General features: G+C 43.5%; 1 protein-coding gene across 5 annotated transcripts in view; it reads right to left on the minus strand.

Moving 5' to 3' along the window:
* The window catches only part of TRIM55 (tripartite motif containing 55), a 45285-nt gene that overhangs the window by 23494 nt on the left and 7872 nt on the right, over nucleotides 1–13919 (minus strand). For all 5 annotated transcript variants that reach the window (XM_010848474.1, XM_010848471.1, XM_010848473.1 and 2 more), the window contains exons 3-4: nucleotides 13405–13570; nucleotides 11097–11192 (exon numbers count right to left, since the gene is read on the minus strand). In XM_010848474.1, coding sequence (XP_010846776.1) covers nucleotides 11097–11192; nucleotides 13405–13570 — 262 coding nt within the window. The remainder of the gene's footprint in view (nucleotides 1–11096; nucleotides 11193–13404; nucleotides 13571–13919) is intronic.

The raw sequence follows: 13919 nt of genomic DNA on the forward strand, positions 1-13919 counted from the left end.
TGTCCTTTCCTGGTGAAGTAAAAAAAGATGTTGATTGTCATGGTTTGGGAGCACACAACAAAGATCAATTAACTATAATGAAACAAATAACTTCAGATATAATTGGCAGCAGATGTTTATTTGGGTTAGGTACTACTGGGAATAGAGGAATAATAATTTGGTTGATGAATGGCCCTGAGATCTCAAAAAAGATGTCCTCATCCTTACTTGCAGAGTAGCAATATTTAAGAACTACTCCAGGCCTGAGAATGCCTTGGGACATAGATCTTGTGTTTTGTAAGTGGAGAATTTCATAGACATGGTTTTAAATGTGGACAGGACTGAGTTTAAGTGTTGTAGTGGTGGTGGTTTATATAATAGTTTTATATCTTGCTTTGGAATGAGTTTAAGTATGGTAGTGGTGGTGGATTAGTTGCTCAGTCGTGTCCAACTCTTTGTGACACCATGGAGTGTAGTCCACCAGGCTTCTCTGTCCATGGGATTCTCCAGGTAAGAAGATTGGCGTGGATTGCCATGCTCTTCTCTGGGGGATCTTCCCAGCCCAGAGATCAAATCCGTGTCTCCTGCATTATAGGCAGATTCTTTACCACTAAGCCACCTGAAAATCCCAGTCAGGTGGGATTCTCTTAGTCAAATAAGTGACTAAGTATTCTCTTAGCCAGATAAAAATTAGATAGCTTATGTCAGCCATCTAACATTGAGTGGTTTAAATGGAACAACTACTTTATTCCTATATCATATTATTTCTGTTAATATCCTGCTCTTTAAAAAAAATTAAATAATTTTATTTATTTATTTTTGGCTGTGCTGGGTCGTCGTTGGCGAGCAGGCTTTTCTGTGGTTGTGGCAAGCAGGGGCCACTCTCTGGTTGCCGTGCATGGGTTTCTCATCGTGGTGGCTTCTCTACTTGTGGTCCCGGGCTCTAGGTGCACGGGCTCAGTAGCTATGGCTCATGGACTTAGTTGCTCCACAGCATGGGGAATCTTCCTGGACCAGGGATCAACCTGTGTCTCCTGCATTGACAAGTGGATTCTTTACCACTGAGACACTGGGGAAGCCCTTTAGTCTGCTTTTAAAAAATGATTTGTGTTATATTGACCCTTAATAAAATTACTGTCATTTTAACAGCAACTATCATTTGCTTGTACTTTACAGTATCCAAAACGCTACCCCATGCACAGCGTGTACTTTTTTATTATTATATGACTATATATGGTGTAAAGTACTCATAATATTGCCTAGCATACAATAGGCACTGTGTCAATGTTTGTGAAATTTAGATTCCATTTTCTTTAATTTGAGTCATTCAGTTGTAGAATTTTGAAGCTATGCGGACGATCAGAAGTGAGTGCATGTGTGCTAAGTCGCTTCAGTTGTGTCCAACCCTATGGACTGCAGGCTGCCAGGCTCCTCTGTCCATGGGGTTCTCCAGGCAAGGACACTGGAGGGAGTTGCCATGCCCTCCTCCAGGGGAATCTTCCTGACCGAGGGACCAAACCCACATCTCACGTCTACCTGCATTAGCAGGTGGGTTCTTTACCACTAGCGCCATCTGGGAAGCCCGGACCCTCAGAAGTAACCTGCTCCAAACCAATCATTTCACTCATGTGGAAACTGAAACCTAGCCGAGTTAAGTCACTTTCTCAAGTCATTTGCCATTTAGCATTGATGCCTCACATATAGCCAAGGTTTCTGAGCTCTTGGGTCTTTGCTACTCCAACCAAATAGCTGTGATTTGCTTTAATTTGAAAAAAATGTATGTGAACCACTTATGAACTAAATATATGCCTCTTCACAAAGCTACCGTGCTGAAAGCTAAAGGTAGGCGTTTACAGGCAAGAAACCTCAAATTGTTTCAGAAGCACATTCATTATAATTCTTTTAACAAGATTCCCTAAGTGCTTACTGGGTATCAAGCATTGTAAGATCAAAACACTTGTCATACTTTCCCAGCGTTCAGGTGGATGGGAGGGAAATTATTGTACTTTCTACTTTCTAAGAGGAAAACCTCACTTGTTTTTTTTTTTCTTTTTCCTCTTGCTGAATGTGCCTTTATATAATTCTATGTAAAACATGTAAGAATTAGACAACTCTGTTTCTGAAATGGGAAAAACACATGCTTATTTTTTGGAATTATGAAAATGGTACTTACAAAGTTTTAGAAATTCACTTAAGATGTTCAGGTTAACCTAATGTCATATTCAAATGAGAAATAGAAACACTCCATGAAGTTGAAATTCTATTTTTCACACATACTCTGAGGTAGAAGAAACACATGAGATATTAGCATGGTCAACCCTCCATCTTTCTGGGCTATGAGACTTTCAAAGTGCCGTGAAAGTCAGTGAACACCAAACACTTCAGTTTATCAACTTGCCCCCTAAGGCAATTAGGGAACAGGTGTATATGCTATGGGGAAAAAAAAAAAACAAAACACTCTCAGAGGCCACGTTGCTACTGATACTGATTGCTCTGATGTCACATCCACTGTGCCTTTGTAAATGTGGACCTGGAACGCTTTCAGCGGAGTCTTTCTAGCAACCTAAAAATGGAATGCAGAACATGTGAACCTCTGCATTATCAAAATGCTGGCAGACAGCACACTGTAAAGGACAGCTGTCACACGCAAAAGCATGACTACAACCGTGTTTCTGTCTTCTGCTCATGAAATAAAGGTCCCCACCTCAAAGATTTCTCCTTGTTTTTGTCATAGCTTTTCATTTATTTGAGGAAAAAGACGTGTATCTTTAAGCCCAGTTCCAGGCTGAGTACCTCCCCCATTTTTCTGTGTACTAACTGAATCAAGACGTATACTTTCCGAACTTTCAAGATTACTTTTAAAAATATTTTGGACTTCCCTGGTGGCACAGATGGTGAAGAATCTGCCTGCAATGTGGGGCACCCAGGCTCAATCCCTGGGTCAGGAAGATGCCCTAGAGAAAGGAAGGGCTACCCACTCCAGTATTCCTGCCTGAAGAATGCTATTGACAGAGGAGCCTGGCGGAGGAGTCCATGGGGTTGCATAAAGTGACACAACTGGGCAACTGACACTTTCACTTTTTCAAATATGATGCCTGTGGTTCCTATGAGTATAGTGTAGTGTGGTGTGTGTGTGCATGCACGCCCACACACATGTGTTTCTGCATGAGTGTGTTTAACAATTGAAGTAACTTCCATCATAAATACACTAGGCGTTGGCCTTCAAGCATTTTCTGATGCAAAGCCTATGACTGCAACTTGACCTTCCTCCTGGTTCTGCCAGAGACAGTAACATTTATATTTATTTATATAGAAGAACAAATTAAAGATATCTGTAATACCTTAATGAAAGTAAAAATTCATCCCAGGACTTCCTTGGTGGTCCAGTGGTTAAGACTCTGTGCTTCCACTGCTTTTTGCACAGGTTTGATCCCTGGTCTGGGAACTAAGATCTCACATGCAATGTGGGGCAGCCACACACACACACACACACAAATCCATCCCGTCTTTAGAGAGAAGTCAGTATGGGTAAAATATACCAAAAAGGGGTGAGGATATAAAGGGAATACTATTTTGCTCACATGGAAATGATAAAATGATAGGTAGACTATTTCTAACCAATGCCATAACATCTAGATGAAAAGAAAAAAAAATCAAGTCATTTGGTTTCTTCTTTAGAAGCAAGTAGGTAACCTACAAATTTTATCTTAAAAACATTGTTTAGATGTTGCCTTTATAGACATGTTAAAATTGACAGGCTCTAATTTTTAGCCATTCTTATATTTTAGTGCAAATAAAAAATAAGATGTGTGACTGCAAGGGGGTGCTTTTTCATGGAAAAAAAATCAACAATAGATGATCATATACTAAAGAGTAAGTAGATAGCCTGTCAATCAAAGCAGAATTATTAGGTTTTATCATTAACTTTTCATTCAGTCAGTCAGTTCAGTTCAGCTGCTCCGTTGTGTCTGACTCTTTGTAACCCCATAGACTGCAGCATGCCAGGCCTCCCTGTCCATCACCAACTCCCGGAGTTTACTCAAACTCATGTGCATTGAGTTGGTGATGCCATCCAACCATCTCATCCTCTGTCGTCCTCTCCTCCCGCCTTCAATCCTTCCCAGCATCCGGGTCTTTTCCAGTGAGTCAGTTCTTCGCATCAGCTGGCCAAAGTATTGGACTTTCAGCTTTAGCATCAGTCCTTCCAATGAATATTCAGGACTGATTTCCTTTAGAATGGACTTTGCAGTCCAAGGGACTCTCAAGAGTATTCTCCAACACCACAGTTCAAAAGCATCAATTCTTCAGCACCCAGCTCTCTTTATAGTCCAACTCTCACATCCATACATGACTACTGGAAAATTTACTGAAGATTTACTGAGCCCAGCCCTGCCCATCAGAACAAGACCCAGTTTCCCCCTCAGTCAGTTTCTCCCACCAGGAAGCTTCCATAAGCCTCTTATCCATATTCATCAGAGGGCAGACAGACTGAAACCACAATCACAGAAAACTAACTAATCTGATCACATGAACTACAGCCTTATTGAACACAATGAAACTATGAGCCAAGCCGTGTGCCTTGAGAGTCCCGTGAACAGTATGAAAAGGCAAAAAGATAGGACACTGAAAGATGAACTCCCCAGATTGGTAGGTACCCAGTATGCTACTGGAGAACAGTGGAGAAATAACTCCAGAAAGAATGAAGAGACAGAGCCAAATCAAAAACAACACCCAGTTGTGGATGTGACTGGTGATGGAAGTAAACTCTGATGCTGTAAAGAGCAATATTGCATAGGAACCTGGAATGCTAGGTCCATGAATCAAGGCAAATTGGAAGTGGTCAAACAGGAGATGGCAAGAGTGAACGTCGACATTCTAGGAATCAGCGAACTAAAATGGACTGGAATGGGTGAATTTAACTCAGATGACCATTATATCTACTACTGTGGGCAAGAATCCCTTAGAAGCATTGGAGTAGCCATCATAGTCAACAAGAGTCAGAAATGCAGTACTTGGATGTAGTCTCAAAAACGACAGAATGATCTCTGTTCATTTCCAAGGCAAACCATTCAATATCACAGTAATCCAAGTCTATGCCCCAACCAGTAATACTGAAGAAGCTGAAGTTGAAAGGTTCTACGAAGACCTACAAGACCTTCTAGAACTAACACCCAATAAAGATGTCCTTTTCATCATAGGGGACTGGAATGCAAAAGTAGGAAGTCAAGAGATACCTAGAGTAACAGGCAAATTTGGCCTTGGAATACAGAATGAAGCAGGGCAAAGGCTAATAGAGTTTTGCCGTGAGAACACACTGGTCATAGCAAACACCCTTTTCCAACAACACAAGAGAAGATGCTACACATGGACATCACCTGATGGTCAAACACTGAAATCAGATTGATTATATTCTTTGTAGCCAAAAATGGAGAAGCTCTGTACACTCAGCAAAAACAAGACTGGGAGCTGACTGTGGCTCAGATCATGAACCCCTTATTGCCAAATTCAGACTTAAGTCGAAGAAAGTAGGGAAAACCACTAGACCATTCAAGTATGACCTAAATCAAATCCCTTACAATTATACAGTGGAAGTGAGAAATAGATTAAAGGGATTAGATCTGATAGACAGAGTGCCTAAAGAACTATGGATGGAGGTTTGTGACATTGTACAGGAGGTAGGGATCAAGACCATCCCCAAGAAAAGAAAATGCAAAAAGGCAAAATAGCTGTCTGAAGGGGCCTTATAATTTTTCCATTGGCTCACCTTTTCCCCTGGCATTTATTCCTCTCTGAAAACAATCTTATTTGTTTGTCTTACTGTCTAAACTCCTCCTCTGGAATAAACCCTTCTTGAGAGCAGGAACATTTTTTCTGTTTATCTCATCACTATTTCAAAGCATTGTGTGTCAGAATATGGTATACAATGTACATGTGAGGAACATGGTCTGAACAACTGGATGAATGAAATATGACTTGTATTTAGGAGTCCTCAGCCCTCACAAGTTTCTATTAATACCGTGTTCTCTTCCAAAGGCATGTATTTAAGTGGATGCTCAAAATCTCTTCTTCATTCAACACTCAAAAGAAAATAGCAAAAAAAAGCTAGGAAAAAAAATAGCTAGGCAATTACAGGGACAACATTTAACTCAGGACAGGTTTGCTTTTTTAATTTGTACAATAAGAGATGGGCTTAGATGATTGCTAAGGTCTCTTCTGACTCTGTAGTTCCAAAGGCTCTACAACTTTAGGTAAATGTGGAGATATTTGGAGTCTTCAGACTGTGAAGTGCCTCTTTATACATAGAACACTTTTTTCCACATGGGGCAAGTTTCAGAATGATCATCAACACCACTGAAATGTGAATTATACATTCTAGCCCAGTGATGTCAGTCCCAGCTTGGGACTGTGCCATGGCCATGACAGAAAAGCCTAAGACCATTGTGTCTACTGCTCTTGCCATGTAAGGCGCATGACTCTGTGACCAAAATAGAGCTGAAGATAAGCTCTGAGCCCTCCACTTGTCACTGAGCAACTGTGACTCGACCTAGCCCATTCATATCTCCACCACATTCCTCAACTTTCTAGACACCTTTGTTCAAAACAGCGGCTCTGGGTCTGGAAGGGTCCACCTAGCCTCATTTGACATACAGTACCTCCAAATTACCTTCATTAAGCCAAACAGGATTTCATTCCTTCTCCCCTCGACACCTGCCCCAAATCAGACAGTAGGTTAATCATGCTCAAGAAAAACTATATTAAAGTAGGATGATTCTCCTGAAGAATTCAAGGCCAACCCCTCATGGGTAAAGCCCAATTCTGGTCATGAGCACATGAGAAGCCCCATAAATGCAGACTATAGGATGATAACCCTGGTCTCTGAAAGGCTTCCCTAGAAAAGGGGCAGACAGAAAACCACGACCCCTTGAGGGACATAAACTGGTGTTCAGCCTCTCCCCCACCAGCTCAGCACCTCTGTGAAGTATTAGCAGAAGAACTCTGTTCAATGGCCAGGGGTCTCAGGACACCACATGGTGTTGCCACCCACTTCATGTCGGAAGAATAATTATGCTATAACTTAAGGTGTTCCTGGCATTAGAGGTTTTCTGGGCTAGGCCAGATCATTTAGAAGATCTTTGAGAAACCCTCCAAAGGCTGAGGGTCAGGTGTACCAGCCCTGACTTGAGCCCCTCAAGTCACTGAAACCACAAGACCAGCTCAAGCCCAGCCAAGCAGCTGTATCTCACTCTAGTCTGCTGTGGAGAGTTGGCACCTTTCCTGGAAGGGGCCCGGCCTCCCTCTGTCGCCAATATTTCAAGTTATCACAAAGCCGCAAAGCATAGAGCTAATATCTACTTCCATTCATTTTCAGGTTTTCCTACTGCAGGGAGTTGCTTCACCCTGCCATTGTAATTGGTCAAGATCTTGAAGCCTTATTTGAACACCATTTAAAAGATGCTCAATGATTATTAGCATGATTAGGTGAAGTGTGCTCTTTCCAAGCAGAGTGTGAGAACAATACAAGGTAACACTTTGGGAGCCCCCAGCATGTGCCTCTTATCCCACTTAGTGATCACAGCAACACTGTAAAGAGTTTATTAACCCTCCTGTACCAATGAGGCAGGTGAAGGACTGGAAGCAGAAGTAACTGCCCAAGGTTATATCATTAAGTGGCACAGTTAAAATTCAAACCTCTGAAATATGTTCTTCAAGCATCTGTTAGGCTGCTTTAAAAATTCTGGCCTGCTTATTAAAATGATTGTTATTATATTCATTACTTCATATTTGAAACTGCATGGACATTGTCTCAAAGCTGTTCAGATAAAACCACTGTTTTGTAGGGACTTCTCTGGCAGTCCAGTGGATAAGACTTTGTACTTCCAATGAAGTGGACATGGGTTCAGTCCCTGGTCAGGAAACTAAGATCCCACATGCTTGTGTGGTGCGGCCAAAAAAAGAAAAAAAAAATCACTGTTTTGGAAATATAATGGATTTGTTGTCATTGTAAAATCATTGGAGGATTTTATTAAAGGTGGTAGTTTTCAGATACCGGAAAAGCTCAAGATCAAATATTTTTAGCTGTTTCCGCTAGATGGGCATCCACATAGAACAAGATTATTTCTAGCCTGGCTGCCTGAGGAGGGCTAGTGCAAATAGTCTGCTCTCTTGGTTTTCTGGTGACCCTTCCAGTAGTCATGTATGGATGTGACAGTTGGACCATAAAGAAGGCCAAGTGCCGAAGAATTGATGCTTTTGAATTGTGGTTCTGGAGAAGACTCTTGAGAGTCCCTTGGACAGCAAGGAGATCAAACCAGTCAATCCTAAATGAAATCAACTCTGAATATTCATTGGAAGGACTGATGCTGCAGCTGAAGCTCCAATACTATGGCCACCTGATCCAAAGAGCTTACTTATTAAAAAAGACCCTGATGCTGGAAAGATTGAGGTTAAGAGGAGAAGGGCATGACAGAGGACAAGATGGCATCATCAAATCAATGGACATGAGTTTCAGCAAACTCTGGTATATGGTGAAGGACAGGGAAGCCTGGTGTGTCCATGGGGTCGAAAGAGTCAGACACAACTGAACATCAAAGAACAACAGGATAGATGCCTTTTGTAAAGACAAGGGGGAAGGAACATTTTCCAGGAATGAGGAATGAAAACCAAGCACATGTTTCTGGAAGCAGAGAGCTCCTGAGGCAGTACAATTCTCCACCCCCCACCAGCAGCCCCCTCCCCTGTCCCAGTCCGTCCCAGAAGAGCTCCAGGTCTGGAGAGGTAAATACAGCTTTAGATCATGCTGGGCTTGTCTAGAACAGCCCAGAATGCCCTCCAACAACCTGCCATCACGAGCTCTGAGAATGTCTCAGAGCCAGGAGGACTAAAAAGACCATAGTTCCTCCATCTACCTTCAGCCCACAGCAAAAAGGGAACGCCACTCCCCACAATGCAGTTCAGACTGCCCTTCATGACTGCGATCCATCTGAAAGCCACTCCCGTGTCCACTCAAGCTCACATCAGTGGCACACGTGATTTGTAAAGCAAGAATCCCGAGTGGGTCTGACTGTAAGCTCAGCATCTCAGGGGCTGGTCCTAGGCCGGGTGCTTGCCCAGCCTAACCCTGCAAGACATTACACGATTAGGGACAAAATTAGACATCACAAGGAACCTGCTCAAAGGGCAGGTGTCGTGGCCCCACAGGGAGAGGGCGTGTAATTAGGGAAGGATGGTGCCCACCCCCTCCAGGAGGAAAACCTGCCGTCAAGTCCCTCCTTGCCCTCAGTGTCCTCTGACGCTGTCTGAATAGAGCGAAGACCTTTGAACTTGCTCAAGGGCAGTGTGTCACCCAGGGCTTTTCTTGTTTTTGTTTTCCAGCCTCAACATCCAGACAGAAAGCCCATTCCCCTGATGGAGGTCTCTGATGAAGGTCTGAGTAGAGATGGGTATAGAGATGAACTCACTGCCCACAAGCAACACACTCCTATTTATAGACTCAAGACTCAGGGTGGTACCATACTAAGTGCTGATTCATGGCCTAATGATAAAGTCGTATTTGGCCTTTTCTGGGAATAAGGAAAAAGGAAAAAAAAAAGTTTGTCCATTTTAGAATCTCTTTGAGCTCTTCACCAAGAGGAAACTTTCCTTCTATAAACCAGTTCCAAATCCATCATGAGTCTTTTCAGGAATATGAGTAAGGAGAAGAGAGGATCCTGACTTCAGTGATGTGTAAACCTAAAATGAGATGATGTCCTGGAGTTATCTAGGAACAGGCCTTTATCTTTTGATAGAATTCACCTTTCAAGCAATAAAATGGTCAGATTAGGGTATTTATCAGGTGCTCTCCATATGCCAGGCACTGTGATAAGCATTATGCTTATGCTTATTTAACTTTTCATGGTTAAACTCTATAAAATGGATACTTTGTTCTGTTTTCCCAGGAGAAAACTGAAGGAATGAATGTACATGTGAATGGATCTTAAAGCATAATGTTTAGTTTTAAAAAAATTAAGCAGAATGAGAAGTACAACAAATACCATTTATAAAATTAAAAGACATGCATACAGCAATACACATTTTGTAAGAATACAGGTAAATGGAACACTGGGCTTCACTGGTGGCTCAGCAGTAAAGAATCTGTCTGCCAATGCAGGAGACGCAGGTTCAATACCTGGGTCAGGAAGATTCCCTGGAGAAGGAAATGGCAACTCACTCTAGCATTCTTGCCTGGGAAATCCCATGGACAGAGAAGCCCAGTGGGCTACAGTCAATGGGGTTGCAAACATCGGATACGACTTAGAGACTGAACAACACCACCATGCAGCTCAGATCTGCACATGACTTTTCTTAAGTACCAAACAGCATTTCTTAAGACCATTTGGATATCCACAAAAAATTTTTGCTTTAACAACACTCATTGTCATTACTTGGAAATTGACTTTTTATTTTAAATTTGGCCATGCCATGTGGCAGGTGAAATCTTAGTTCTTGGACAGGGATTGAACTCAGAACCCCTACATTGGAAGTTCAGAGTCTTAACCACTGGACTACCAGGGAAGCCCCCAAATTGATATTTCTGTAGCTAACCCTTTAAAATGGGGTTTCCCAAGAAACACAACATGTAACCACCACATTGATGAATGTGGTAAAATCTGCCTTGTTGCCTCATGGGGTATCTTCTCTTCCTGTGCCAGGAGGTGAATATTTTAGAGACACATCAGGAAGGAGGTTGGGCTGCCCAGGTGGCTCTAGTGATAAAGAACCCACCTGCAATGCAGGAGACATAAAAGACATGGGATCAATCCATGGGTCAGGAAGATCCCATGGAAGAGAGCAAAGCAACCACTGCCTAGAAAATCCCATGGACAAAGGAGCCTGGTGAGCTATCGTCATAGGGTTGCAAAGAGTTGAACATGACTGAAGCAACTTAGCATGCACGCATGCAGAAGGGAGGTCATTCTATACCTCCCTTCTGAAAGACTGAAATGTTGGAGCAGGGATTTCTAGGATTGTGTCTGCTGTTGCTGCTGCTAAGTCGCATCAGTCGTGTCCGACTCTGTGGGGAACCACAAAACCCCAGGAGCTTAGGCGTGGCTTACCTCCCTTGAAGCCACTTGACTCACCTCAATCGTCTTACAGGTGCTCTCCAGCTGGCTGATCACCCCCTGGACCCGATCGTTGCTTCCCACTAGGACAGCAATGCCATCACTGAGCTCGGACTATTGGAGAGAAAAGAGGGATTCAAGATTTTAGGGGCTTTCTAGTCCTCCACTGATTATGGGTGCATCTTAGTACTATTCTCATGAGTTCTCAATCTAGGGTCCACGGAACCCCCTAATGAGGAACAGTGAGGCTGAGAGGTCTGAGAACCTCCTAATCTTATAAATAAAATCCTGGAAGGATGGGTGTAGAAATGCATTTGTCTGGGAAGAAGCTTCACAGTTTTCCTCAAATTCTTAATGAAGACGGTGACCCTGCCAAAAAACATTAAGAACACTGAATTATAGGCCATAGACAGCGAATAGCACATTCAAGCTAAATAATTCTAAGAACTGTTTATAAATTGAATGGAGACCGATATGTGACATCAGGGGTCCAACATGAATTATTTGGACCTTTAATTATTTGAATTATAGTGCAGCTCAGAATCAGTTTTCAGATTTACATATTTATTTTTGGCTATGCTGGGTCTTTGTTGCTGCATGCAGGCTTCCTCGAGTTGCCACGAGTGCAGGCTACTCTTTGTTGTGGTGCACAGGCTTCTCATTGCAGTGGCTTTTCTTGCTGCAGAGCATGAGAAGTAGTTGTGGCACATGGGCTTAGTAGCTCCACAGCATGTGGGATCTTCTCCAACCAGGGATCGAACCCATGTTCCCTGCACTGGCAGGTGGATTCTTAACCACTGGACCACCAGGAAGCCTTCAGGATTAGTTTTACTAGGGAAATATTTCATTATTCACCAAATACCTGTGATGCACCCTTCTCTGTGCTAGATGCAAACAAATACTAATATACTAGACTCAGTCATTACAGATTTGAAACTAACATTTCACTGTTTCTAGGGGAAAACATTTTTTTAGCTTAAAATTCCTCTCAGGCTCTTTTGACCTGAAGCGATTCCACTATTCATACTTAGGGAATGAATGGGACTCAGGAATCCTACATGCTTGGTCCAACTCTGCCTGTAGCTTCTCTGTGATGTTGGGCAAACCATGTAATCAGTTTGGACCCTACTTGTCTCACACATAATGTGAGAAGACTGGACCGGAACAGTGGTTGTAAAACATTTTAAAGCTGCAGAACCCTTTTTCCAAATGGGAGCTAATATATAATCCCAATGGATCAAATAATGGTGCTCTGGCCAAACAGGAGCAGAACTGAAGTCCTGTCAGCCTGCCTCCGTCCATCCCTTGTGGTCTCAAGGCTCTGAGGGGAATGGTGTGACCCAGGTACCATTCAGTTCTAATAGGCTGTGACTTTGGGGAGGAGCAAGTAAAAGGAAAAGGCGGGTAAGTCATAAGTGGATAGAACAATAAATAACTGTATAGCTATTTTGCTAAATCCTGCTTCTTTAGCAGTTAGTACTCACTGGTTGTAACTGGTGTCACCCAAAGGTTTGACTTCCAAATTTGATTCCTGTTCTATATTTGGTCAGTAAAACACTAACTGTGTAATCTGTGATTCTTAGAGGAAGAAGCTGAGATATGGAGCTACTCAAATCCTAGATGCTAAGACTCAGCCACAGCTCGCTGAGCCCACAACCCCTCGTTCACTTGCATCAAATGGGTAAGTTCCTACCTGCCTGTGTGCTGTAGGCTGGCAGGTTAGAGATAAGCTGGGACACCCCATATTTGCTCATAATGAGGGCGTGATGCTGAGGCCCTGGAGTAGGGGGTGCAAGGGTGGCATGTGTCAGACCCAAAGGAGGCCTTCTGGGCTGACCTAGGGGGTCAGTTTAACCCAGGCATGAGGACTAGCCTAAGGAAACATTTAACAAAATGCCAGTCATTGTAACTCCACCATCTAGGAATGAGGGAGAAGAGGCCTTGAGGAGGGCCAAAGGAATCTTTGGTTGATGAACAAAGAAAAATATTCTGAGACTGGAGTAAGAAGTTATCCTTTTATTTCCTATGGGCTGAACCTCAGTGTTTGAGCAGCTTGAGCTGGGACTGGGCCCCATAATAGTATTCATCTTAAACCTGTAATGGTGGAAAAATAGCGACCTTTCCCCTCCACACCCCTTCCTGACCTCCTGCACCCTTCCCTCTCTCACCTTCCCCACCATTCTCCCGGGCATGCAGCAGTCCTTCCAGCTCTGCCAACACCCTCCTCTCCCCCGCAGCCTCGGGGCCCTATGGTCCTGCCTGTGGGCCTCTCTCCTTCAATCGCACTTGGAAGGCGCTTTGGAGGAGGGACAGGAGGGCGTGTTACCTTCTGCCTCTGGAACACGTGAGTGAGGGGAGCCACCTGGCAGTCCTTGTGCGCCCCGAAGACCTTGCACAGAGAGCAGGTGGGCACTTCGCAGTTGAGACAGTAGATGTTGATGCGCTCGTCTTCATGCTCCTCACACATGGGCTGGTCGGACTTCTTTTCTGGTCTGGGAGGAGGTAAGGTGGATGAATCAGCTCAGGTTGCAGCATAGCTGAGCGTGGTTGGCTGAACCTCCCTCCCCACCCCCAATGCCCATACCCCCAGCAACCCTACACCAGCGACTACCAGGGCCCCTCTCACGTGCTCAGAACCCTCCAAATACCCTATGGGTTTAGCAGCAGCGTCCTGACTAATTAACCAAGTTAACCAGCCTTGGGGTGAGGACATGGAAACTCGGACTTGTAGCTTTTGCCAGTTTCTGTGGTGTGAGGGCTTCCCCATGGCTGATTTCAAGATTTAAAAACCAGCTAGTGCAACTCCTGCAAGTTGAGCACTGGATTCTTTTTTTTTTTTTT

The sequence above is a fragment of the Bison bison genome, unplaced genomic scaffold, assembly GCF_000754665.1.
Source record: "Bison bison bison isolate TAMUID 2011002044 unplaced genomic scaffold, Bison_UMD1.0 scf7180017864267, whole genome shotgun sequence".
In the NCBI taxonomy this organism is placed as follows: domain Eukaryota; kingdom Metazoa; phylum Chordata; class Mammalia; order Artiodactyla; family Bovidae; genus Bison; species Bison bison.